We start from the raw sequence: 27,863 nt of genomic DNA on the forward strand, positions 1-27,863 counted from the left end.
TCTATGAATTCAATATGCACTGATTCGTATTTAAGATACAAAAGTTATTTAGGTAAGAGCAGTGAGTGATTTTCTCTTTGTCTTTTGTTCATGGCCCCAAATATTGCAAGCCGTAGCGATATGCATATTGCGATATGTACATTTGCGATATTTCGATATATTGCACAGCCCTAGGAGGCAAGGATAGACACAGCAGAGGTGTGTTTAAAGATTGTAACCTAGAGACATCAAGAACAAAGAGATGCAACATGAACCAGAAAGCACAGATTGGAGGCAGATCAGTCTTTCATAAATTACAGAAAACACACATGACAACATAAATGACAACAAATGACCCTGATGAGAATGTATGTGTAACTCGTCATGCAAAACGTTTCAAGCGTGCAACGAGTTTTTTAGACTGCACAAGAGTGACCATCTCAAAGCGTGCTCACGACTGAGCTGTGGATGAGTTTCTGTGGGGAGAGAGTGAAAGATTTTTATGAAGAGTGAATGAGAACAAATGTCTCCATCCTGCGTCATCCTGTCGAGCTGCACAATGGCAAAGTAACTATTCGGTTCCCACTCACTCACCCACATATGCACACGCACACAGATCAGGCTGCTTACCTTTCCATCAAAGCGTTTCACCACAAACTGATCCAGACCAAGGTCTGTAAGAGAGAGAGACACAGAGAGGAAGACACAGTCAAACACACTGGCTCTGCTCCAAAACATACACAAATATTGGATAAAATATGCAATTTTATCAGACTAAACTAAATTTGGATACTAAATGACTGTATATACTACCAGTGAAGATTTTGGAATAAATAAGATTGAGTAATGTTTTTAAAGCAAGTCTCTTATGTTACCAAGACTGCATTTACTTGATCAAAAATACAGTAACTCCAGTCTTCAGTGTCACAAAATCTTTCTAATATAATGATTTGGTGCTTAAGAAGCTTCCTTATTCTTACCAAAGACGAAAACAGGTTTTTTTCCCCCCACTAAAGTTCAATAAACATTCTTTATTTGAAATAGAAACTTTTTGTAACATTAAAAATGCCTTTACTTCACTTTTGATCAATTTAATGGGTCCTTGCTAAACAAAAATATGATTTTTTATTTTTAATCTTCCTTTTGAATGGTGGCGTATCATGATTAAATACGCAAACAAATCAAGCAATGTTTTCAACATTGATAATAATAAATGTATTTTATTAGCAGCAAATCAGCATATTAGAATCATTTCTAAAGGACCACGTGGCATTGAAGAGTGGAGTAATGATTCTGAAAATTCAGCTTTGATCACAGGAATAAATTACATTTTCAAATATTTTCAAATAGAAAACAGTTATTGTAAGTTGTAATAATATTACTGTATTTATGATCAAATAAATCCTTGGTGAGTACAAAAATGTTTTCTTTCAAAAACATAAAAAAAATAATTGTCTCAATACATTGTTTTCTCTACATGCAACGATGCTTTAGAATGTGGTTAAAATGCATGATCATGCCGTCTGTTTTGGAATGGCTTTCTCTGTGTTAAAGTGCCTATGAGGACTTGCTGACTAAATAGCCAACTCACTAGATTTTGAAGGGAGCTTTTATCACACATAAACAAGCCTATTTATAAACCCATCTTTGAATCCCTGTAGTCATTTACATTTATAGATGTCACTACAGGAACTGTACGATTACTGACGTATATGAGTGATTAATATAAGCTGTTAAGTCTCATTTCCATGTTCCAGAAGTTCCAAATAAATGTCAGAGTGGTTCAGCATCGAATCGTTTCTCCATTAATTATTATTATTAATATATATATTGGCTGAAATGAGCTGAACAGGACAGACTCTGCTGATCTAGAGTCAGCTTCATGAGCCAAGACTTTATCCATTGTGCAATCCATTAAAGGAACCACAAAGGATTACCACAAAAAATTATTTACACTTGTCCCTAAGTTAGTAAACACAAGCGTGCACTTACAATGGACATCTATGGAATGGGAAAAGTCTCTAATGCTCAACCAGGATGCATAACTTTGATCAATAATACAGTCTAACCAGCAATACTGTGAAATATTATTACAATTGAAAAAAAACAACAACTATTTTCTGTTTGAATATATTTGAAAATTTAATTTATTCCTGTGATCAAAGCTGAATTTTCAGCATCATTACTCCAATCTTCAGTGTCACATGATCCTTCAGAAATCATTATAATATTTTGAGGGAAATACATTTTTTTCTTTGTGCTAAAACTGCTTACCGCTTACTTGATTAATAGAAAGTTAAACAGAACAATATTTATTTAAAATATAATTTGTTTTGAACATTGTAAATATCCTTAATACCTTAATGCAACCTTGCTGAATAAAACTGTTAGCCTAAATATATATATATATATTCAAATGATTAATCGAGATTAATCGCATACAAAATAAAAGTTTTTGTTTGCATAATGTGTGTGTTCTGTGTATATTTATTATGTATATATAAATACACACACATGCATGTATATACAGTATATACACTGAAAATATTTACATGCATTTACATGTCCATATTTATATTCATATAATTTATATTTTAAATAAATATATTTAATATATAAACATAACATATTTTTCTGAAATATATACATGCATGTGTGTGCATTTATATATGCATAATAAATATACACAGCACACACACATATATTATGCAAACATAATTTAAGTTATTATAAGATGAATAATCATTTCTATTAAATTCCAAATAAAATGCATAATAATCACAAAATGAAAATGCATTTTATTTGTCTTTTATAAGCATTAAAATGGCTGGATTATTATCAGAAGTTGCATTCTCTTGCCATAAAACATCTGAGTGACAGGCGAGGAGACGACTGAAAAGCTGGGCCTAATTCCTGTTTGAAGCCCGGACAGCCTTTGAGCTGAGCATATCTCTCTAATTCTGCTGCTGAAACAGGATGAATTATGGAACAGCTTTCCTCGCAGCCAGATGAATAATGAATTTTATGTTCACTTCCTCACTCTCCCTTTTCTTTACAAACACTCTTCTCTCCCTAAAGGAAAGCCAGACTCTTTAAACTAACTTAAATGACATCACAAACCGCTTCAGCACAATGTGGGTCTCCTTACATCCCACCCACAAGTGTAAAAGCAGTAAGAAACACACTTTACAGCGAGGGATGACTTTTTCTGAATGACAGTACAGCGTGCTGCTTGTGCAGGTACATCGCACAGCAGACAAATACCAGCTAACAGATTCTCGACGCAAACACGCTTTAATCAAACAGTCAGCGTTTCTCCGTGAAGCGCAGCTGCTCTGGATGTCAGACGATCTCCACTATGAAAACATCCAACCCTCATAACATAAACGACAAAAGGGCTCAGCAAAAACTGTGACTTCATCATAATGGGTGCCACACATTATTCAAGAGCTCTTGCAGCAAACAGTTATTTTTTGCTATGTTTACACAAGGGAACTGTGTTTGGCCCATCAGGATAACAAAAAAAACGGACAAACACTTTATCCAAACCCAACGAGGCACTAAACTCTAATAAAGCTGGTGAAACTGCTCTTTGTAATTACATTTACAGGGCATTTGGCTAGGAGGAGAATGGATGAATGGCCGTCCATCCAAGTGTAACGTACTAATTTGAGCCGTCTTCCACTCTATTTCTGCTATACGCTAGGGTTGTGACGGTGAGGAAATTTTCCCACTGGTAAATCGACATGTGACAACACCGGTATCCCCACAGGGGGTGGGGGCGTTCCCTCTTTTCCTCGCTTTCCTTCGCTTTTAAATAGCTTGTAAGTGCGCAATTTACTTTCACTTTCAAATAGCGGCAATTCGGAGTAAAGGAATTGTTTGTTTTTAGTTTGTTTGAATTTCCCCTCTTTTCCTCGCTTTCCTTCGCTTTTAAATAGCTTGTAAGTGCGCAATTTACTTTCACTTTCAAATAGCGGCAATTCGGAGTAAAGGAATTGTTTGTTTTTAGTTTGTTTGAATTTCCCCTCTTTTCCTCGCTTTCCTTCGCTTTTAAATAGCTTGTAAGTGCGCAATTTACTTTCACTTTCAAATAGCGGCAATTCGGAGTAAAGGAATTGTTTGTTTTTAGTTCGTTTGAATTTTCCCTCGTTTAATCTCTTTCCTTGGCTTTTAAATAGCTTAAAAGAGCCGTGCGCATTTTACTTTCACATTCAAATTAGCAGCAGTTTAGTTTGTTTGAATTTTCCCTCTTTTCCTCACTTTCCTTGGCTTTTAAATAGCTTAAAAGCGCAGTGCGCATTTTACTTTCACTTTCAAATTAGCAGCAGTTTGGCGTCAATTGCTTGAATGCAACAACAAAATGTCAAACTCACTTTAGCGTATATATAAAACATAGAACTTTTATTAACAAAACGAATAAAAATACACCATGCTATAGGGCAGGCTATGCCTAATATAAAATAACAAATAACTTACATAAAGTTTAAATGGGTATACAAAACTGGAAATAAGTAAACATGTATAATATATAACCAAATAAATAAGAAAGTAGAACGTTTATCAGCAAAACGAGTAAGAAAGCTTGGAGGCACGGCATACACCTTGATGCCAAATAAAATAAATAAATGACACAAAGTTTAAATAAAGTAAAAATCAGCAAACACTGTGGAACCAATTAAATAAGAAACAAATCAGATAAACGGCAAAAGTCAACAGGCTTTTCAAAATCCAAAATATTGCCAAACAGGCGCTTTTGTATCTCGTTTCGAAACTAAATCATCCGCGATCGTCTTGTCTGTCTCACCTCACTCTTGTTGTCAGTCAGCTCGACTCGCTCTCCTCACTGGAGAAATGAAATCTGATCTGTGATGCGACTGTCGTTCGGCACGCTGCATTCAGTTTTTAATTGTAGTGGCTGTTCTTTTACTGAACTAAATGATTTTTATTACTATAAAAAATCAAAACGACGGTGGTGGTTGGTGTTGTGGTGGGCAAGTGACGTAACCGGTGTTGAGGCTTAACACCGGTATCACCGTCAGCACAGTCTATCGCGGAAAGCCTACTATACGCATAACGCTCCACACTCTTATACACCCACATACACAATCACACAGTCCTGGTACTCACTGTCTTCCATTCTGAGAGAATGGGAATTGTAAAGAGAATCTCGACTGATTCAGCATTGCTGTAGAGCATGGCGCTTGCAACGCCAAGCTCGTGGGTTTGATTCCCTGGGAATGCTTGAACTGAAAAGATGTACAGTTCAGATGCAATATAGGTCACTTTGGATAAAAGCCCCTTCCAAATGCATAAATGTAATATAACGTAATTTACTGTTTTTGCATTCCTGTAGAGCAAGGTCATGGGTTCGATTTCTAGGGAATGCATGAAGTGAAAAGATGTTCAGCTCAGATGCAATGCAAGCTGTTTTGAATAAAAGCCTCTTCCAAATGATTAAATGTAGATAAAATGTAATGTAACAAATAAAGCCTCTTCCAAATGAATAAATGTAAATGTAATGTAATGTTTACTGTTCTAATATTCCTGTATGCTGGGTGATATGATGATATGGTGCGATTGATGATGTAGAGATTTTGCTATATCGTTTACCACAATAGATATATTAACGCAATGGGCAGGACTGTGTTATTTGCACATGACAGACGAAGAGACACAAAGCAATGTCAAAATACAGATTGGAACAAGACTATAAACAAGTCAAGAGTTATTAAGGGCGTTTGTCAAACAATGTCATGAAAGAGATTTATGCATAGAAATTTATGCATATCATGGTTTTTTTAATTAACTAAATTAACTATAATTTAACTTGTAATGACAAATTTTGCATTAAATTAGAAAAATGCAAAATAGAAGCATTTAGTGGTCATATACTTTTGGATAGATTCAATTCTGAGTCTATTTCTGATTGTTGCATACCTTTGACTGTGACAAGTTTTATTCTGTGTCAAAATATTCAAAAAAGTTTTACTGTTTTATAATTATTGGTTTTTAACTCAAAAGTTAAATAATGTGAAAATTCTTAATGTCATACTTATCATTCCTTTGTTATAAATAATCTTATCTTCAGATAGTGTATTCAAGTCATTATGCACGAATTACAGTTGACTAATTAATTCAGACAAAATGAACAAGTCGCTGACCTGAGTAATGACTTTCATTCTGCCGTTAATCATTCAAAACAGAACACTGTGAATATAGTGCACGAGTAATATAGACAACTTAATTTTTTTTCCCATTTTCTAGCAGACGTAATCACTACAAATGGTTATTCATGAAAAACACTTGCATGGAGGTTCTTCAAAAATAAAAATGTCCTATTTGTGTTCCACAGAAAAGAAAAGAAAAATACCAGCAAGCAGGTTTGGAACAACATGAGGTCGTGTAAATGATGAGAGAATTAAAATTTTTGGATGAACCCTAAATCAGATGGCAGCCAACAGGAAAGCTGTTCCAGGACCAACAAAGCGGGTTGTAACAGGAACATCGCCACCTTGTGTAAATCAGATTAAGACAAAAACATGTGATCTCATAAATGTGCATCATCCAATTTACTAAAATTTACTGTCCAAAATGACAAATGTCTGATGCAGACTAGTCTGAAAATGCTGAACTGAAAGTGTAGAGGCACTCATACATTCAAACACACGCATTTGCAACCATCAGCACTTCTATCAGTTATTCATGGCCAGTGATCAAATCTCTTGCATCAGCTCTGCCTCTGGGTGAGAGTGGCTGAGTCTTTCATTCTACCGTGATAATTAATTTAGCAAGAAATGTTGCCGTCTCATACACACACTCGACGAGTTGGGCTTCATTGTGGCATCCCCTCCTTTAAAAGCCTCTGCTCAGTTTGCCATCGCTTTACACGCAACAGCTGTTTTCCTGGCTCAGCTGTCATGGGCTCCGGTATCATGTGAGAGGTGGAATGGAGAACAGGAGGGAGGTATTGTGCTAAAGTTAAGCCTCCATCAAAATGCAAATGCCAAGATGTAGCTGTTTGCATCTGATAATGTAAAAAAAACGTAAAATCTCATTATTAAACACTAATGAAGATAATATAATTAAATTATTAAATATAGACCATCTAACACATTTCATTTGGCGGCCATCTTGGTAATGCCCAAGAGTACTGTTTTCTAGTCGCACAGCTACTGTCTGCTTGAATGGAGAAAACTATAGGCTAAGGTTACATTTCAATAACTTATTTCGGAAACAGTTTAGATTAGGGAACACTATTCACTATTAACTAGTTGTTTATTAGCATGCATATTACTAGCATGTTGACTGTTTATTAGCACTTATAAAGCACATATTATTGCCTTATTCTGCATGGCCATATTTTAAATCCCTTACTTAAACTTAACAACTACCTTACTAATTATTAATAAGCAGCACATTAGGATATTATTGAGAAAAAACTCTTCTTACTTAAAGGGATAGCTCACTCAAAAATAAAAATTCTGTCATTAATTACTCATCTTCGTAACACAAATTAAGATATTTTTGATGAAATCCGAGAGCTCTCTGACCCTCCTATAGACAGCAAGGGTACTACCACGGACAAAGTCCAGAAAGTAGTAAGGACATCATTAAAATAGTCCATGTGACATCAGTGGTTCAACCATAATTTTACAAAGCTACAAGAATACTTTTTGTGTGCAAATAAAACCAAAATAACGACTTTGTTAAACCATTCTTCTCCTCCTCCTTCTTCTTACCGATGTCCTTACTGCCTTTTCTGTAAATATTGTTATATTGTCATATAGTTAGCTTCTTTAGCTAAATTAGGCTTTAGGATTAGATTAGGCTAAAATACTGTATTTTTTCAGGTTGTTCTAGAAAATGTGCATGTGTGTCTCTTTTAACTGAAAGGTGGGACTTTTCTCTAGAGCACTTCCACTTTGATCTGAAAACACAATAACTGCATATTTTCATATTTTTTCCTCAAGCAAAATGATTGGTGAAAATCCACGGGAAGCATATTATACCATATTATTCTGACAAAGTATAGGTTTCATTATCTGGCAACATGGGTTAAAATATAGCTTGTCTGGTTGAGCCACACAAAATTACAAAAGAATCCAAGCTAGTAACTGATATAGTGGCATTGAGAGTAAAAATAGTTTTAGCTTTTGATGCTCGAATTTGCTTTTTTCAGATCCTCCTCTTCTCCCGTTTCTCACCACATATCAGATAACAGAGACATTTATTTTCAATAAAAAAAAGAAGAAAATATACAAAAAGCAGAAACAAAGTGCCAAATGGGTATTTTATAAAGACTGTAATTGAAACTGGATGTAATGTCATCATTTTGATTTGACAGGTGGTACATCGACCACATTTTTTATGTTTTTTTAATACGGTTATGGCTAGGGCTGCACGATATTGGAAAAAACTCACATTGCGATATATTTGTTTTCTGCAATATGTATTGCGATATGAAAAAAAAAAGCAGATGACTTCAATAGCTCTATTTGGGAAAAAAATCAATGATTGGGGTGATTTTGTAGGCAAGTAAAGTCTGGGCAGCTGGGTCCCACGGCGCATTCTATTTATGACATACTGACACGAAGTTCAAACGATTGGCAACGGTGGCTTTGTTGCGTCTAGTCTAGACAGAATGTGGGGCCGTTCACATGTCGCGCCTAAAAACGTGTGGAAAACGCCAGCCGCACCGCTTACTCCTTCTTTCCAAAGCGCTCGGGTCGCGATATCGATGCTGAAACGATATATCGTGCAGCCCTAGTTAGGGCTGTGCGATTAATCGAAATCGCGATTTGAGACGTTGCGATTTGCTAATCGCAAAGCCTGCGATGTGGATGCGATATTACTCTGTTCCAGAGCATATGCATGACTTCCAGCCCTGAGTTGCAGTCTTACTTGCCCTGGGCAAGAGTGAGCGCACATCCATTCTCTGCACTGCTCTAGCCAATTGCGTAAACACCCACCATAAAATTTTTTTTTTTAAAGCGGACGGGAGAGAGACAGAGTGGGATTATGGCGTCTACTGGGTCAGATCGATAGTTAGGCAAATTAAAACTAAAGAAAACCGTATGCAACTTAAGCTTCGAAATGACAGACAACGAACAAAAAAGGTAATTTGCAAGAGCTGCGTCACAGCGCATATCAAAAGCTCCCTTATCGTTTCTGTTTTCAGTACTGGAGAATAAAAGATACATTCTTAAGATGTTTTTGTTAGTACGTGAACGTTATCTTACACATTTTACCTCAGATAAAGTACAGATTAATTTGAAATAAGTTTATAATGCATGTTGGCTATTCCCAATTCAGAAGAGCGCACACACAGCCTGTGTCTGTGAATGCTTCTCATACTCGCTCCTCTCTGCCCCTCGCGGCGCGAATCCCGTGTCACGGACGAGCTGTTCATGCTTGCCGCACTCACGCAGCCTGTCTCGCAGCGCTCGTTTATACTCGCACCCGGCTCCGCAAGTCTTCACAAGCGCATCTGGCAGTATGGATTGACGCACACGCGAAACCTGTGTCGCGCCTGGCTCCGCGTTTAAAACTAATGTAAATTCAGTCTAACTGCTTGCTAATTTCACTTGGATGAAATTAAACATTCAGCACATTTTCCACTTGTTCTTAAGATCCCAAATACTTAAAATGAATAAATCAATGTAATACTTTAATAATTGACTTAAGAAATACAGTTCTTTATTTATAAAAAATAAATAAATATTTTCTGTGAAATTCAGTAATTAAGTTAATTCTATAAAAGTAGTTATACCATTATAATCTTGCCTGCTGAACCCTCCCCCAATAGAACCCCTCCCAAAACACAATAACAAATTTTATGGATTTCAGGGTTATAATGGGAATTTTTTTGGTTTTAATGTAAACTATAATAGTGTCTATTTGATGGATTCTATTGCTGGGATGTAATTTGGCAGATGGCAACCAATAGAACAACAGTAATTCCTATTGGAATAATGCCCAAAACAAAAAGGAATTTTGTAATGGTTTAATGGAAACTATAAGAATTTCTGTGATGGTTTCTATTGTTTTTTTCAGCAGGGTAATGATACCCATACTGTGCTACACATTATTGACAATATTGAGCTGAAGCTTGATTTTGCTAATTTAAAATTGCAAATCAAATCGCAATATCTTTAAAAAAAAATCGCAATTTGATATTTTCCCCCAAATCGCACAGCCCTAGCCCTAGTTATGACACAGAATACATCAGAACACAATGGAATATGTCAAAAAAGGCAATATAGTTGTTTTGGATTTTAAGTTGTGGGCTGCTTTTCATTTCACCCACTAACTTCCCTAAGCACTTCTCTTGAGGGGAATCCCTGAGAAAGAAGTTTCTGCCGAAATATCCTCAAACTTTGAGTCAACTCATTTGTATGCTTCAGGCAGATCCAACTCCCAAAATGCAACTTTGATTGTGACATCACAGAAAATCTGCACTGAACCTGCACCCATTGGTTGTAAATAATAAATCAGATTCATAGTGGGTTCCTAGTGATCAAGGGTTTAGGCCGCTCTGTTTCAGCAGGAGTGGGCACTAGAGCATGTTCGTGAGACGTAGGCAGGTCAGCGAAGTGAAGGGCATAACAATTGTGGAACGTAGCCCTGGTTTGGCAGATGAGCACGACCCGGTCAGCTGGTAGATCAGGGTCAAAACTGTGACAATGGTTTGAATTTCACACTACAGCGCCACCTGTCTGCGGGGTATGTTTCAGTTTTCTTCACTGCTATGTTAGGATCACGGCAAGTCAAAAACCCTATGATGTAAAGAAACCCCACATCAGAGCTTCAGCCCTCAGAGGAATGTTACAGACTTGGATTAGAGCACAGGAAATGAGTGAGGAAGTCAGGCTTCGCCCAAGGCCAGTGGCTAACGGTGTATTTATGAGCTATTCACAGATACAGAAGGAAGCTCAGCACGAAGAGACATGACGGATGTGTGATGTTTCTATACATGAGCAAGATAGGGATGTGCACCATTCAGAATCGAATTGAATGCCATTCAAACTCCTGAATTTGAATTTAAATAATGCAGTGAGCAGTTTGTAGAATTTAAATTTAATTAAGTAGAATTAAAACAAAATTAAATTGTAAATATTTTTTAAATGCGGCAAGTTAATTTTTCACAAATTGTTTTACAATTTTCGCCAATTTGTTGGCTTATCTTTTTTGATGGGCGTCTTATTCTTTAACAGTATTGAGTATTGTATTAGAGAATAAATAGACATAGTCAGTCAAAAAAAATTATAATTTTGTTTCTCCACTGACTGCTGAATTTCTTTTCAATTATGTAAATGCCTCTTCCTGTGATTCCAATTCAACATCCTGTCTGACGAGGCCAGTTAGAAAATCCAATTCTGAATGTTGCCCAACCCTGGTCAAGAAAGACTGAAACTCACTCTCTGGCTGTTTCTCATTGGGCGTGATGGAGCGCACAAAGTCCTGTGGTGTCATGTACACCTCCGGGTCTCCGTGCTCACTGATGATCTTCAGGGTGGCAAAGTAGCGAAATATCTTGTCTGGGGTGGAGTAAGCTCTGATCCGGTTCTCATACTCCATCACCTGTATCACACACAAAGAAACACACACTTACAGTCAATATCAGTGTTGGAAACTAACTACCTAACTTTCTCTTTTATACTACAGTAGTGTGACAGTAGTTCAGGTGTTTCTAAAACTGTGTTGTTTTTACAGTAACAACAAGCTACTTTATCCAAGTAGCGTAACCAAACAATAATATATATGTATAATGTATATATAATGTCCTGTCTCGCTCATATAACATTGTAATGAATCATTTTGGGTAAATGAATAGATACATAAAATTATTCACCAATTCAATTGTTGTGGCACAAAAGTAAAAAAATTTTATAGCAACCGGTTCTCATACTCCATCACCTGTATCACACACAAAGAAACACACACTTACAGTCAATATCAGTGTTGGAAACTAACTACCTAACTTTCTCTTTTATACTACAGTAGTGTGACAGTAGTGTGACAGTAGTTCAGGTGTTTCTAAAACTGTGTTGTTTTTACAGTAACAACAAGCTACTTTATCCAAGTAGCGTAACCAAACAATAATATATATGTATAATGTATATATAATGTCCTGTCTCGCTCATATAACATTGTAATGAATAATTTTGGGTAAATGAATAGATACATAAAATTATTCACCAATTCAATTGTTGTGGCACAAAAGTAAAAAAATTTTATAGCAAAATATTTTAACAATATAATTTTAATAGTTAAAGGTCCACACTGAAGTGCCTTGAAACACACACCGTTATTCTATGTGTTAAAGGGGTCATATGATGCGATTTCAAGTTTTCCTCTCTCTTTGGAGTGTTACAAGCTGATTGTGCATAGATAAGATCCCTGAAGTTGCAAAGACTAAAGTCTCAAAACCAAAGAGATATTCTTAAAACATGTCAACATATTCTGTTACACCAAATACACCAAATAATTTATTTAAATAATAATCTTTAAAAAAAGCATCATATGACCCCTTTAACGTCATTTTAACTGAAACAGGAAGACAGGGCGGGAAATATCAAGCAGCCCCGCCCCTTTTTTTTAAATAGCCAATAGTCAATATCCATATTGCTATAAAACGTAAAATAGTCATTAGTGGAAAAGAAACTACCTATGCAACCTATATAGCCCTTTGTGATCAACTTTATCTTATATAAGGCTGCTTTGAATAAATAATATAATACTAAAATATAATAAAGCATGCTAGATAGACATAGCCTGCCAAGGCTGGTCATTTACATAATTAAATCTAACCCTCTGATCATTAGAATAACCTGTCATTATGGCTGTCATATCAGCAACAATGGCAAAACGGCAGCCAATTTTGTTTTGAGTTCTGAATCAAGAGCAGCCTAAAAGTTATTAATAGCCTGAGCATATATTAACTGAAATCTCATCCATTGCAGGTTGGCTATGAAAGTAAAACTCTGTATAATTTATCTTGTGCATGGAAATGTCCAGTTTGTGTATATTTAGACAATAACTGTCAATCACATCATGTGATCATGTGAGAGTGACTAACTTAATTGAATGGATTGCAAAGAACTGTGGGCTTATGTTCAATTATATGAATGAATTATATTTGTGATGTATATTCAATAATTTTTTTGGCCTCAATGTAATATTTTAAATGATCTTTAATCAGGGGCATTTATTCATCATATCATGCCATTAAAATGTTTAACTGATTGACAACCATTAATTGAGACAATTTAAATTTTAAATTACAGCCATTAGTGCAGTTTGCATCTCTTATTGTGATGGATGCATCTGTATTTTTGAACAAAGATCATCAAAATGAGCAGCAATAGAGGTCAGTTTCATCATTCTCATCCAGCCTTTGATGATGCTTCCTTTTCCACTATCTGGCTGTCTTTTGCAAATGCCCATTTTGCGAGTGACTCATTATGCAGGCTACTGTAGGCTAATTAACGCAATTTTCTGAGTTAATTGGGTGTCGGTTTGCGTGCCGCTATTAGACAACAGAAGTGATTGTAATTGCAAGATGGAGTGATGATAATTTGGAGTTTGGGATACTGCCTGAATGCCTGCAGTAAGTGATGCTTGTAATGTGAAACTGTACTTGTCAATCAAACCCTGAAAGTTCTGAGGTCACTGCGTGCGCACCACTGCTATTTTTTTTATTTTTAGTTTATACTTGCGTCAGAAGAACATACTTGGTCACTGCATTGGGCCTCACCATTATTTCAGGATTTTGCACCATAAGTGTTGTGTTTTTAAGTAAAAAATTGTTCAAGTGCTAAAAACTCATGTAGAGCCATTGCCTAATAGTGTTTTGGAGTCCATTGACTTTCAATACATAGACAAAAATAGTCAAAACTTTCCTCAGAATATCATATTTTATGTTCTACACAAGAAAAAGTCATACAACTGACCAAGTCTGACTTTTCTGCCATTTTTCCCCCAAATTCTCAAATCTGACTGTGTATTTGAACACTCTATTCATCTGACTTACAGATTTTGAATACTATATAAGAGGGAAGTACACATTATTGAGATGTGGAGAGGGTTTTATTGTGTTTATTGCTCACATAAATCTGACAGATAACGATACACGCACAGATTGTCTTGACAACTGCACAGCAACTCTGAAGCAATTTAATTTACATAAAAATCGATATTAAAGGTCATGATTACATGAGTTTGCATTTACAATGAGTTACATTTCATATCATACAACAAACACTCTTCCAGCACATGAGCATGTGTTATGTCAAAGTAAAAGCTGCAAACTGATCCAGGCAGTGAAGCAGGCGGCTCAAACGTCTCTAAAATACTAATAGGAGAATATGATGCATGCTGCCTGTCTGTTTAATGAGAGCAAATGTGCACAACTTGCACACGGGTAACTTTTTACACCACTAACTACCATCTGTATGACATCATTCATACAGAAAGAGACTATTCGATTTTTAAAAATCCTCGACTTCATTTTGCTTGCGTCGACTAACCGGCAAAATACCGGAAGTGGCGCATTTTACGGACGAGAATCCATAAAACACATTATTAGACTGTTTCCCAAGGCTGCATGATATATTAAAGTCATTTAAAATCATAATTAAGCATAATTGTGAATTCACAAATGCTACGATTTAAATAATTATATGCGATGCAGTTCTAATACAGTATATGCGCTTTAATTATTTACATGCTTGTAGGTTAAGTAGGTGCGTCACACAGCGGCTCCGTTCACAGTAGTTCCACAGGAACTGTTATCATTTACATGTGTGGAGCGGCTCAAACGCCATCTCTCCATGTTGTTGTGAGTTTGGGTTTATTATAACGTTCATCTGGGAACGCAACGTGCACCATTTCATCAGATTTGTAAGGTAAATCATTTAGAAATCTACGCAAACAGGAGAATACATCGCGGTTTCAAAATTAAAGCTCAAACCCTCACTCTGAGTTTACACGTTTTGATGTCCACATATTCATTTAATTACAGTGGCTATAGCATTTCTGTCCTAAAGAAATGGCCAAATATTAAAGATTAAGTGGACATTTGAATTAAATGGTGCTTGGTCAATATTAAACAAGTATTAGATCGCACGGTAATGTGTAAAAATAATCATCAGGCGCCTTCTGCAGGACTTTGTTGTAATTCGTAATGTACATTAGCTATATTGTTTATAATACATTATGTATTTTAACAGTTTTGTTCAATAAAATTACAATTTCTTGCTTTTGATACTTTATTTGAACTAATTATTATTGCCTCATTGCTATTATATATGTATTTTAAGTAATTTTAAAGGCTATTGTTCACTTGCATCTATTTTTATTACCACAAAAACATTTATTATAATTAAAGGGCCCTATGAAATCCGTTGTATTTCCAAATTAATTTTTTTTCCATTTTCATTTTTCTATACTCTGTTTTAATGGTTAAATTAAATTTTATTAATCAAAAAGCCTGTCTAATTAATTGAGTTTTACAGTTTTATCTTTACCAAATTCTGTTTTCCATTATTTTCTGGATTCCATTTTAATTAATACTAACTGGATTCCAGCATCTCCAATTAATTTAAAAAAAAAATTACGTATTTTTTTCAGAAATACTGCACATTTACATTTTTCTCCTAAATAAATTCTGGTAAATAACATTTCTGGTAAATACTCCTTTAAAAGGTGTTTTTTGATTATAATTTTATTAGTAGTAGACTAAAACACGTGGATATGTTGTCATTCTTACACTATAATACTGAAATTTGATTTGAACTATGAGATGGACACTTGCTTCTTGCACTCTATGTTGCACTTTACTTTTGCTTTAAAAAAAGGATTTCATAGAAATTTGGATTTCATTTGGTTTAATAAAATATAGTTTAATAAAAATATTCTTAAGTAAAATTGTTGATTTTTTTTGTGGGAAATTAATCGGTAAGATGAACCGATTAATCGATAAATTAGTCGATAGATTATCGAAATAAAAATAGTCGTTAGTGGCAGCCCTAGCTATGTGTCATAGAAACAGGCAGGTTGGCATCTAACTGGCACCCACAGTGGGCTGGCAGTGATGCCAGATGACATTGGCACACCAATGAGGGGAAAAGAGAAAAAAAACGCACAAGCACCAAAGCAAGGACATACTTAGCAGCAAACATCACACACACATTCACACAAAAGGCACTTTCCTTGATCTTTTGAGAGTTTGCTGTGCTATAAAAAACACTGGCTGTTTTAAACCCTGTGAGACATCTTAAGGAAATGGAATCTCATAAGTGATTCCGAATCCTTACAAAGGTTTCAACACAATGTATCATACAAATTGTATTGTGCACAAAGGATACACGTGTTGAAGCCTTAAAATTTGGCTAAAGTAAGGTTTTACAAATATGGAGGAAGCAGACAGATACTAATATTGCTAAACAGCAGATCTAGCAATATAAGAGTAAAATGCTGTCTGTTAAATCGGTTAACTTGAAGCCGTTTCTGATTGTGTAGCACCTGCCGCTCTTTAAATCTGAAGGATTCCAGCAACAACAAAAAAAGGCTTCTTTTTAAAAAGTTAATCATCCGATAATTTTTAATATAGAAGCCCATTTCCACCACTGAATAAAAAGTAAAAAAATTTAACCGTGACTTTATTTCTCAGAAATGGCAGTTTATATATCATAATTATGCTTTTCTCACAGTTGCAAGTTTTTATCCTGCAGTTCTGACTTTCTGTGTTATAAAGTAAGAATTGCGAGATATAATCTTTATAGTTTATATCTCGCAATTCTGTCTTTATTTCTCAGAACTGCGAGTTGCTATCACACAATTCTGACTTTATAACTCGCAATTGCAAGATTATATCACACAATTCTGAAAAAAAGTCAGAATTGTAAGACAAAAAGCATCTTGTTTGTTTTTTTTATTCAGTGGCGGAAATGACTTTCATATTTTTAGTCTTATTTTTTATTTTATTTTATGAATTTGTAATAAGGTAATATTAACAAACTATTATGTTAGTCTGTTTTAGACTAAACAGAACTGCAGCTGTTATTGTCAACATTGAAAATACTAGTCGACTAGCAATTGTCACGGTGTCTAGAGAACACGCACGAAGAAGATGATGAAAGAAAATAGTCTTTAATTAATCCACAAGAAGGTAAATCCACAAACAAGCAGGCAGGAAACACACATATGGGCGTAGTAGACCGGACAAAGGCAAACTGAACAGACAGGAACTTAAGGAGGGAAGCTAACGGGACAGAGAGGTGAGAATGATTAACAAGACACAGGTGAACTAACTAAAGTAATCAAAGAGAGACAGAAACTGGGTCAATGAACACATGAGGGATGAAAACACAACAAAAAAGTCCAAAGGTGTGACAGTAATTAACATTGCAAAAAAGATGACTATTTGTATGATAACTTATAAATGCTGTTATATTCATTTCATATGTAAAAAGGGTGTTTACTGTGCACAGAGGTCTTAAGAGGTACAGCAGAAGGGGAGAAAATGTTTATGTAATACTCAACTGTGTTTCTGTTACAGTGTAGGCTATTTTATAAATTTAATTTATAGTTACAAAAATATTATAAAAATCCTGTGGTCCTCTACACAATTAGTAAAGTTTAAACCTCAAGTGTGTCATTTATGCACCAAATGGAACTGCAACAATAGTTTTCAAATGGGCTTCCTGACTAATTTCCCATCTAACAGATGGCCCTGAACCTGGAGCCATTGAAGTCACTGTGGCTGTGTCAGGCAGGCCAGATGCTCCAAAAAAAAGAGTAATGTTTTAATAGTACCACAGAGACACAATGTTTACACTTTTCAGGGGAATCACCTGTGAATGGGTTACTGATTGTGGTCTCCGAATATCTGAATAAAAACATTACAGCCATTAATATGTTAGCATAATGTGATACAATTGGCAAAGTTGTTCCCGCACGAATGAATTAATAGTCCGTTATTATTTTTCCATTGGCTGTTAATGAAACCATAGTCCAAATTGTATTTAGGACAAAGGGAAAATAAATAAATTACAGAAAATATCAATAAAGCTAAAAATTAAAGTACATCTCAAGCAAAGAGTCATGCTTCAGAAGACTTCAAATCTGACCTAAATGTGACGAGGCATTCATTATCAGTAAAAAAAACTAGGAACCAGGATTAAATGGATCGATACTCATTCGGAAAGAAATTGTTCTTCTTTTAAACTAATTCAAATAGGGCTGCACGATAAATATGGAGCAGCATTAACTACACAGAGCCGTTGTTCACAGACAAGCTGCGCAAAACCACGATCATATTTTGCACATGTTTTGCGCAACTTGTCTGTGAACAACGGCTCTGTGTAGTTAATGCTGCTCCACGTGAAAGCACACACGTGTAGAGATTTACCGCTGATTACAGAACCGGCTTTACTGACGAGATGCGCATTAAATATCGTGCAGCCCTAAATTCAAACAAGATGAGAGTTTTGAGTGAGATGTGTTTTCGTTCATGCGGACGGGACAGGGATGAGATGGAATGACTTAAACCCATCAAAATGTATTTTGCTTATTAGTTTCTTCTTATAATATTCCAATTTTCGAGTGCTTTAAGAAGATTACCAATATGACACTTCAAAATGACTCTTTTTGATGGGGACACTCAAAAATGACACGGATAATTCTGGAAACATACCGAAACACAACACAAAGAACATTTTAACAAAATACACAGTGGGACTAAATCATGAAATATGAGCAGAATAAACTATATACAGATTAGGGCTGTGCGATATTGAAGAAAAATGTGATATGCGATACGATAATGCTTAAAGTGCCACATGCTCAGATGAAACGGTTTTACTCAGCTGCTGCGAAGCCAGTTCTGTGAACTTCTATAACTATCTTGTGTCATATACAGTCATGGCCAAAAATATCGGCACCCTTGGTAAATATGATCAAAGGCGGCTGTGAAAATGTATCTGCATTGTTAATCCTTCTGATCTTTTATTTTAAAAAAATTCACAAAAATCTAACCTTTCATTGGATAATAAGAATTTAAAATGGAGGGAAATATCATTATTAAATAAATGTTTTTCTCTAATACACATTGGCCACAATTAACGGCACCCTTTTAATACTTTTTGAAACCTCCATTTGCCAGTTTAACAGCTCTAAATTTTCTCCTATAATGCCTGATGCGGTTAGAGAGCACCTGACAAGAGATCAGAGACAATTCCTTCATCCAGAATCACTCCAGACCTTTCAGATTCCCAGCTCCATGTTGGTGCTTCTTCTCTTCAGTTCACCACACTCATTTTCTATAGGGTTCAGGTCAGAGGACTGGAATGGCCATAGCAGAAGCTTGGTTTTGTGCCCAGTGACCCATTTTTGTGTTGTTTTTGAGGTTTGTGTTTGGATTACTGTACGGTTGGAAGATCCAAACATGGTCCATTATAAGATTTCTAACAGAGTCAGTCACTATTTGATAGAATCAAAGATGCTGTGTGTCTAAACAAGATGTTCAGGACCTCCAGCAGAAATATAGGCCCACAACATCAAAAATACAGCAGTATATTTCATTGTACACATGGGGTACTTTGTATCCCTGTGTTCACAAAACCCATCTTGGTTGTTTGTTGCTAAAAAGCATTTTTTAGTTTAATCTGACCATAGAAGCCAGTCCCATTTGAAGCTCCAGTCGTGTCTGATAACTGAATATGCTGGAGTTTGTTTTTGGATGAGCTAGGAGAATTTTTCTTGAAACCCTCCCAAACAACATTTGGTGATGTAGGTGCTGTTTGACTATTTTTTTTAAGGTTTTCTGACCCAGAGACTCGACTATTTTCTGCAATTCTCCAGCTGTGGTCCTTGGAGAGTCTTTAGCCACTCAAACTCTCCTCCTCACCATGCATTAGGACGATATAGACACACGTCCTCTTCCAGGCAGTTTCGTAACATTTTCTGTTGATTGGAAATTCTTAATTATTGCCCTGATGGTGGAAATGGGAATTTTCACTGCTCTAACTCTTTTCTTAAAGTCACTTCACTAATTTGTGACGCTCAATTATCTTTTGCTGCACATCAGAAATATATTCTTTGCTTTTTCTCATTGTGATGGATGATTAAGGGAATTTGGGCTTTGTTTTCCCTCCTATTTATATTTCTGTGAAACAGGAAGCTATGGCTAGATAATTTCATGTTCATAATCACCCTGGAGTTAGAAATTGTGAATATGAATGGGAATATACTTGAGATATTTTACTCATAAGAATTTCTAGGGGCGCCAATAATTGTGTCCAACATGAGAAAAAATATACACAATGATATTTCCCCCCATTTTAAATTCTTATTATCCAATGAAAGGTTAGATTTTTGTGAATTTTTTTAATAAAAGATCAAAAGGATTAACAATGCAGATTAATTTTCACAGCCTTCTTTGATCATATTTACCAAGGGTGCCAATATTTTTGGTCATGACTCTATATAGGCTATGGTTATTTGTATGTATGTATGTACCAAGAGTTCCTGTAAAACCACAACAAATTCCTTGTGTTTGCGCACACTTAAGTGGTGAATAAAGCTCATTCTGATTCCGATTCTAATAAGAAAGCACCCCTACTACAACAACAACTTCTGAAAGTGAACGGTAGTGTTTTACTCGAGCATTACATAAAAATGTCATTTTAACATGAGTTTAGGAACTGAATAATAAAAAGGAAAAATAAAACACTGCTTAGAATTTACTCTTCGAATTCAATATGCACTGATTCGTATTTAAGCTACAAAAGTTATTTAGGTAAGAGCAGTGAGTGATTTTCTCTGTCTTTTGTTCATGGCCCCAAATATTGCAAGCTGTAGCGATATGCATATTGCGATATTTCGATATATTGCACAGCCCTAATACAGACGTAGATGTAAATAAAGGCCTAAAGAATGGAATATCCATGGCATGTGGTGATGCCCATTTCGGATAATTTTGGATTAGGTAGTTAAAGGTGGGGTAAGCGATTTTTCAAAAAAGCTTTAGAAAACTGATTCGGGCCTACTAGCAAAACAAACTTGTAGCCAATCAGCAGTAAGGGGCGTGTCTACTCATGATGTGGAGGAGAGAGAGTTCAGTGCACAGGACAAACATTAGCCGAGCCGAGTGATAGAAAGATAGAGATGGCGGATAAAAAACAAAAGAGGAAAACGTCTGCGGAACAAAAGAAGGTTTAGGCAATAAGTAGGACCCGTGTAAATATCGGATCAGCTTTCCAGCGCTGGAGAGAACTCAAGGAGCGGAAGGCCTGCAATCGGACGCCGAGGTTGCTTTGTTTCTTCTCAATAGATGAGTAACACTGTGTCTGGGCCGCAACAGATAAAGTCTGTCTAGTAAACTGGAAAAATACAAGTACAAGTGTTCAAGTACAAAGCGTTTGAAATTTGTGTCAATACGTCATGAATAGAACGCAGCAGCAGTTTTCTGTCGGGGATTTGTTGTGTCGCGCCGCATCCAGTGTAGACAGCATCACTGATTATAATGAGTTCTAGAGTAATTTGTCACGCAGCGCCACTCGCGTCCGGTGTAGACACGGTGTAACATTGGCTTTGCTTTGTTTCACAGAACTAATCGTTGCCTGGGTTGCGTACGTATGTGTGGGGCAAGACCCTTTTGAGGTAGGGGCGTGTGTGTTTTGGTGATTTCAAATGTCAACATTGGCTACCAGAAATCGCTTACCCCAACTTTAATCTATGAACATTACATTTGCTATTTTTAGTAGCTCCCCAAATATGGTTACAACTGTATGTTATAAGGTTATACCACAGAGTCTTCAAATGTTACCCAGAAATTGGTTCTGTTTGTGTTTTATGAATGAGCCCTATTGGTTGAAGACGTGGCCTGGAGGGCAGTGCTTGTGTAAACAGAGACAGCTGCCTAATGTACCCCACTGCATGATGAATGGCCTCATCCATCAAAGGCAGAGCCCCACCATCCTACAGCGAATCATCTTCACTCTTAATGTGCTGCTGATTTGATGTATGCTGTTTATTTTAATACTGCATCCATATTTCAGAGAATACCTACATTCCCTTCCTGTTTCTCAGCTTATGATAAAATGTGATGATTAGGTTCTAAACAAAAAGGTCTGAACCACTGCCATCTGCAGCGTCTTGCTATTTTAGGACACAGAGTAGCAAAAATAAATCATCCTGATAAATTCTGTCCTTTTTCAAAGAACGCATACACAAAAACAACCACAAGACATCGCCTAAGTAACAATGTCATGAAATTCAATCAGTGAGCAACCATCATCCATAAATAGGCTCGGCCTACACAGTGCTTTACCCCGTACAGCAAAATCAAAATAAACAACACGAATCTACAAAATGTTTAGCAAACACAAATAACAGTGGCGCTACTGGACAGACAGTTCTGATTGTTCGAGGGGGAATTCCTCTTTGACTGTGACAGCGTCCAACAGTAGAGCTTCAGTTTCGAGGAAATATGTTCTACACTCAAAAGCCAAAATTTTATTGAATTTCTATTAGTTCTATAAACACACTTTTTTGGCTACTGCACCTTTAAAGAAATATATATATTTTTTGTAATCATTTTCTCACCCTTGTTTCATTTGAAACCCATAATACTTTAGTTCGTTCATCTTTGTAACACATATAACAATTTTACATTTTTTATGACACCTGTTGGTCCATTGTAAGTCAATTCCCTTTCATGCTTCGAAAAGTTTAAAAAGGATAAACATAATCTATATGAATCGAGTGGTCCAATCCAAGTCTTCTAAAGAGACATGATTGCTTCATATGATGAACAGATATTTTTTTAAACTCAATTAAACATTGATTGGGCGCCAGCACAAACCGTCTTTCGGCGTTAAAATAGTACTGTCAGGATTTACTAAAAACATGCAGTGAAGAATTAGCACTGAATAGGCATGGACAGTTATTTTTGCACCTGACCTTATTGAATATGCATATGTAGGAGTTTCCCTTTCAGACAAAAAGTTTATGGGAGGAAAGTATTAAAATGAATCACGCAACACGATTTACTAACCTTTGCACTCGTCAAATTACTGGTATTCGCACCATTATTTAATGGCCAAAAAAAGCATGTCTTAAAGGGTTAGTTCACCCAAAAATTTAAATTAGCCCATGTTTTACTCACCCTCAAAGCAGCCTAGGTGTATATGACTTTCTTCTTTCAGACAAATCCACTCGGAGTTATATTTAAAATTATCCTTGCTCTTCCAAGTGTTAGAATGGGAGTAGGTGGGTGTTTTTGTTCAACAGTCTAAAAGTAGCCAAATAAAGCACGCGCATCCGTAATAAAACATGCCTCCACACGCCTCCGGGGGGTGAATAAAGGCTTCCAGTAGCGAATCGGAACGTTTTTGTAAGATACATATCTATATTTAAAATGTTATTAATACCTTTCTCTCATGTCCGCTATCTGTTGTACGAGGAAGCCGTTCTGGCGGATGACGTAGGACGTATGCGTCACACGCATGCCTCTTGAGATATGCTAGTCTCGTGAGTTTGTTTATAGGAGCAAAGGAAGCAAAGTTTCCTTACTTTAGCAAAGGAAAACCAGTCTCTTCTTGGCTTATAATCGAAATCCTCTGACATTTTTCTTTACAAATCCTCATTTTGTGCTTCTAAATCGTGACGACGTTTTGTTTTGCTCTCTCTCCTCCACGCTTCCGCATTCATCACATATCACCGGCGCGTGTGCGACGCATACGTCCTCCGTCATCCACCGGAATGGCTTGCATATTCAACAGTCAGCAGAAGTGAGGAAAAAAGTGTTTATAACATTTAAAATATGGATATTTTTCTTACAAAAATGCATCGATTCACTATAGGAGGTCTTTATTCATGCCCCAGAGCCATGCGAGGCATGTTTTATTACGGATGCACGCGCTTTATTTGGCTACTTTTGGACTGTTGAACAAAAACACCCACCTACTCCCATTCTAACGGTTGGAAGAGCCAGGATACTTTTTAATATAACTCTGATTGGATCAGTCTGAAAGAAGAAAGTCATATACACCTAGGCTGCTTTGAGGGTGAGTAAAACATGGGCTAATTTTCATTTTTTGGTGAACTAACCCTTTAAGACATGCTTTTTTGGCCATTAAATAATGGCGCGAATACCAGTAATTTGACGAACGCAAACGTTAGTAAATCATGTTGCGTGATTCATTTGAATACTTTCATCAAATAAACTTTGTGTTTGTCATTTTTGGGTGAACTAACCCTTTAAAGCAGGTGGTAATTTGCGCTGGCCATTACGGAAATGATCTGGCTGCGTCTGTGTTCTTTAAATGTGCGCATTTGTCAGTAAATCACCCGCAGACTTTTCCCCTCCCATCGGCACTTTTATAGAATTGCGCTCTAACGCTAATTTGCCCTGCTTAGTAAATCTGGCCCCAAATATGGTAAATGGAAGCTCAACCATACTTGCTTGACATGCAAGACCAAGCCTAATTGGTTCTTGCAGAAGCTCGAATGTGCTTGCGAGAACAAACCTCATTGGTACTCTGCATAATTTTAACTATTTAACTATAACTATTTCATTTCATTTTCACTTATTTATTTTTGAAGCACTGTAGCGGATTAGCTCATGGGGAAATATGAATAATTAACCATAACTAGTTATAATTAATTATTCATATTTTAGATCCACTGTAGATATTTAGCTGACCACTCAGGGTCAACTGTCTTGTCAATTCTAAGAACGTTAATTTCCTGGTTAAGGGAAATAACTTTCTTACTGTAGGGGACTGTGACGATTTGTTAACCTAATGAATAATTGATTTGTTAAATCAAATTAAAATTAGTGTGTCAGATTGGTCGAGACGCTACAGCACTTTTAAATACAGCAACTGTTCGGATACTGTTTGGTTGAAATAGTGGTTTATCAAAATAATTTTAAAAAGTGGTTCAGCAAATATCAAAATAGGAAGCGGTCAAAAGGCTGAAAAATATGAAGATAAATTGTTTTGCATTCCTTCACATTGGTTGTGAAATGTATTATTACTTAGAACAAAGTATATAAGGAAAAGGCCTTTTTTTATGTGCCCCATTTAAAAGGAACAAATCAACTACCGCGCAAAACAACAGCGTCATTCATTTTCTTATTTCTCTCATCCTTTCTGCTCTTTCCCTTTAATCAGCAAGTCCCACACTTGCCTGTCCCAGATGCTGCTTTAATATCACATTTTCCCCACAGTTAATGTTAGCTGCAATTCATTAACTCTGTTATTGTCGCTCTGCTTACTTAGAACAAAGTATATAAGGAAAAGGCCTTTTTTTATGTGCCCCATTTAAAAGGAACAAATCAACTACAGCGCAAAACAACAGCGTCATTCATTTTCTTATTTCTCTCATCCTTTCTGCTCTTTCCCTTTAATCAGCAAGTCCCACACTTGCCTGTCCCAGATGCTGCTTTAATATCACATTTTCCCCACAGTTAATGTCAGCTGCAATTCATTAACTCTGTTATTGTCGCTCTGTCACGTTCCCACTCATGGCACATCAGATGAAACCCAATTCAGAAATATGCAGGTTGATTTCATGACTGTGGATTTGCATGTCGATTAGATGTGATGGGTTCACATTTCGTCTGCACATGGTGAAGCCAGAGGAATGCATCAGATATTGGCTGGATGAACCTGACCTCATCATGATGCGATTGAGATAATGTGCATGTTGTGCATTGATCACCTTGCGGTCACGGAAGCCAACTCTTTGTTTCTTTTTCTTCCCTTCTGTGCCTGCCTCATCTTCCTCCTCCCCGCTACTCGACTCGAGAGCGCCGTCTGACTCCGCCTCCTCTACCACATCCTTCAGAGGCTCCTCCTCCTTCATCTGCTCCTCATGCTTGACTGAAGACCCCGCCTCTGCATATGCTCTGCCAATCAGAAGAGAGCATGCAGATAAGACACACTGAAAAGTATACACCAGTAATAGTGTACTCTGCCGGTTGAAATAAGCAAAAAATAAATAATTATGTTTTTGAAAAAATTATTGTGCTCACCAAGGCTGCATATATTAGATGAAAATACAGCAAAAAGCGTAATATTGTGAAGTATTATTACAATTTAAAAGAACTGTTTTCTATTTTATAAAATGTATTTATTCCTTTGATGCAAATATGATTTTCAGTCGTAAGTGTCACATGATCCTTCAGAAATCATTCTAATATGCTTAATCTAGCAAACTGTGTACAATATTTGTCATGCGTCCTCTTACAATTCTTTTTAAGCAATCAGACCTACAATTTCTGCTGGACGATATAACAAAAACCCCACAGATTACTCTAAAAAAAGCAATATAAACCATTTTTAGATGCACTTCTGGTGTGGTCCAGCTAGCAACCACATAGCAATGTGTTAAAAATCACTCTGAACACATAGGCACCTGCATAGCAACACTCTGACATGGTAGTGAGTTTTGCTTAGGCAAATCCCTCACATATTTTCTTCAAAAAACTGTAAAAATCTATTTTACTCACCATTACACATGGGAACCAACATTGTCAATGTGTATTTATCTCTAGAGGTGTGCCTCATACTAAAAGTCAATGAAGAGTGCTAGGAGGTCAATATCTTCAGGACAAAAAGCAGTAATTGAAAAGAGGCCTGCCGTTGTGTTGATGGGATGTGTGTTTGAAGGTTTGTTCAATAATTCAATATAATGAGACACAGAGAAAATGACTGCACAGACTGAAAATCACAATGCCACCTCGTCCCATAACTCCTTCATTCTATAGATCACGTCCCAGATGCATTTCTCTATATTGCTGACATATCAGCTGTTCTATTCTCACACACACACACACACACACACACACACACATCACTGGACTGGCCTTCGCCCAGACTGCAGACGAATCTCTGCAGATATGGGCTCTAAGGACACTTACATTAAAGGTGAAATGTGTCATTTTTTCATGTTACAATACTTTCTCCTATCCCAGTTTAATATGCAGACACAGCTATATGTAAGCCACTCTTAGGGTGACTTCCCCAAAAACGTCATCTTTCTGAATCTTACTAAACAAAGAACATTTTATGGTCTTATTTCTATGGATGCGCCAATATAAAAATGCTGGCCTATACTGTTAAAGCGACTTTTTTTTGTTATTAAAAATAAAGCACAGTAGAAAAAAGTGTATTTTTAAATGCTGCAAGTAAATGTAGGCATCACAATGTAATAATGTACAGTATGAAAAATAGATATTCCTTCATTCTTTAAGATCTGATAAAGGCTGCATTTAACAGAATTATTCAATCATTTATTTTATTAAAGATTAACCTTAAGTGAACATTACGTAAAGACAAGGCAACGTAAATGTAAAAATAAGTCAACATCTGCATGTACGGTAAAATGTCCAAGCACAACCAATACAGATTTTTTTTTTTAAATGCATGCATGAAATGATTCTTGGATGTATGATTTTTGAAAAGGGATTTCTGTTAAATAAAATATCTCCTTTCGAATCGAACTTTGAGCTTTGTAACTTTGCAGATCTTTTTTATGCTCAAACAGCAACATTACAGACTAACTAAAGTTGAAAAAGTGAAAAAGCATAATAGGACCCCTTTAATATTTTCATTTTAGTTTAGTAATTTTAACTAAAGCATTGTTTTTGTTTTTAGATTGCAATGTTACAATGTTAGAATGTAATGTGATTTTAACCCTTTTGCACATAATATATGCCTACATGGTTACATTCACTTTATTTGTTTAATCCAAATACAAAAGCACAGAAAATACCTAGATATATATCGTATACCACAAATCAGCCAGAAAAAAACGAGATATTAATTTTTGCTCATATCGCCCAGCCCTAGTGTGTGTATGTATATATA

The 27,863-nt window shown here is 36.1% G+C and overlaps 1 protein-coding gene across 1 annotated transcript in view; it reads right to left on the reverse strand.

The window, feature by feature from the left end:
- LOC107551339 (calcium uptake protein 1, mitochondrial) overlaps positions 1-27,863 on the reverse strand; it is a gene marked incomplete at its 5' end in the record, with an annotated part of 74,194 nt that overhangs the window by 44,447 nt on the left and 1,884 nt on the right. Inside the window, 3 exons of the mRNA XM_016232914.1 lie at positions 610-653; positions 11,400-11,562; positions 25,714-25,900. Of these exons, the coding sequence (XP_016088400.1) occupies positions 610-653; positions 11,400-11,562; positions 25,714-25,900 (394 nt within the window). The remainder of the gene's footprint in view (positions 1-609; positions 654-11,399; positions 11,563-25,713; positions 25,901-27,863) is intronic.

The sequence above is a fragment of the Sinocyclocheilus grahami genome, unplaced genomic scaffold (assembly GCF_001515645.1).
Source record: "Sinocyclocheilus grahami isolate Dianchi unplaced genomic scaffold, SAMN03320097.WGS_v1.1 scaffold421.1, whole genome shotgun sequence".
Taxonomy (NCBI): Eukaryota; Metazoa; Chordata; class Actinopteri; order Cypriniformes; family Cyprinidae; genus Sinocyclocheilus; species Sinocyclocheilus grahami.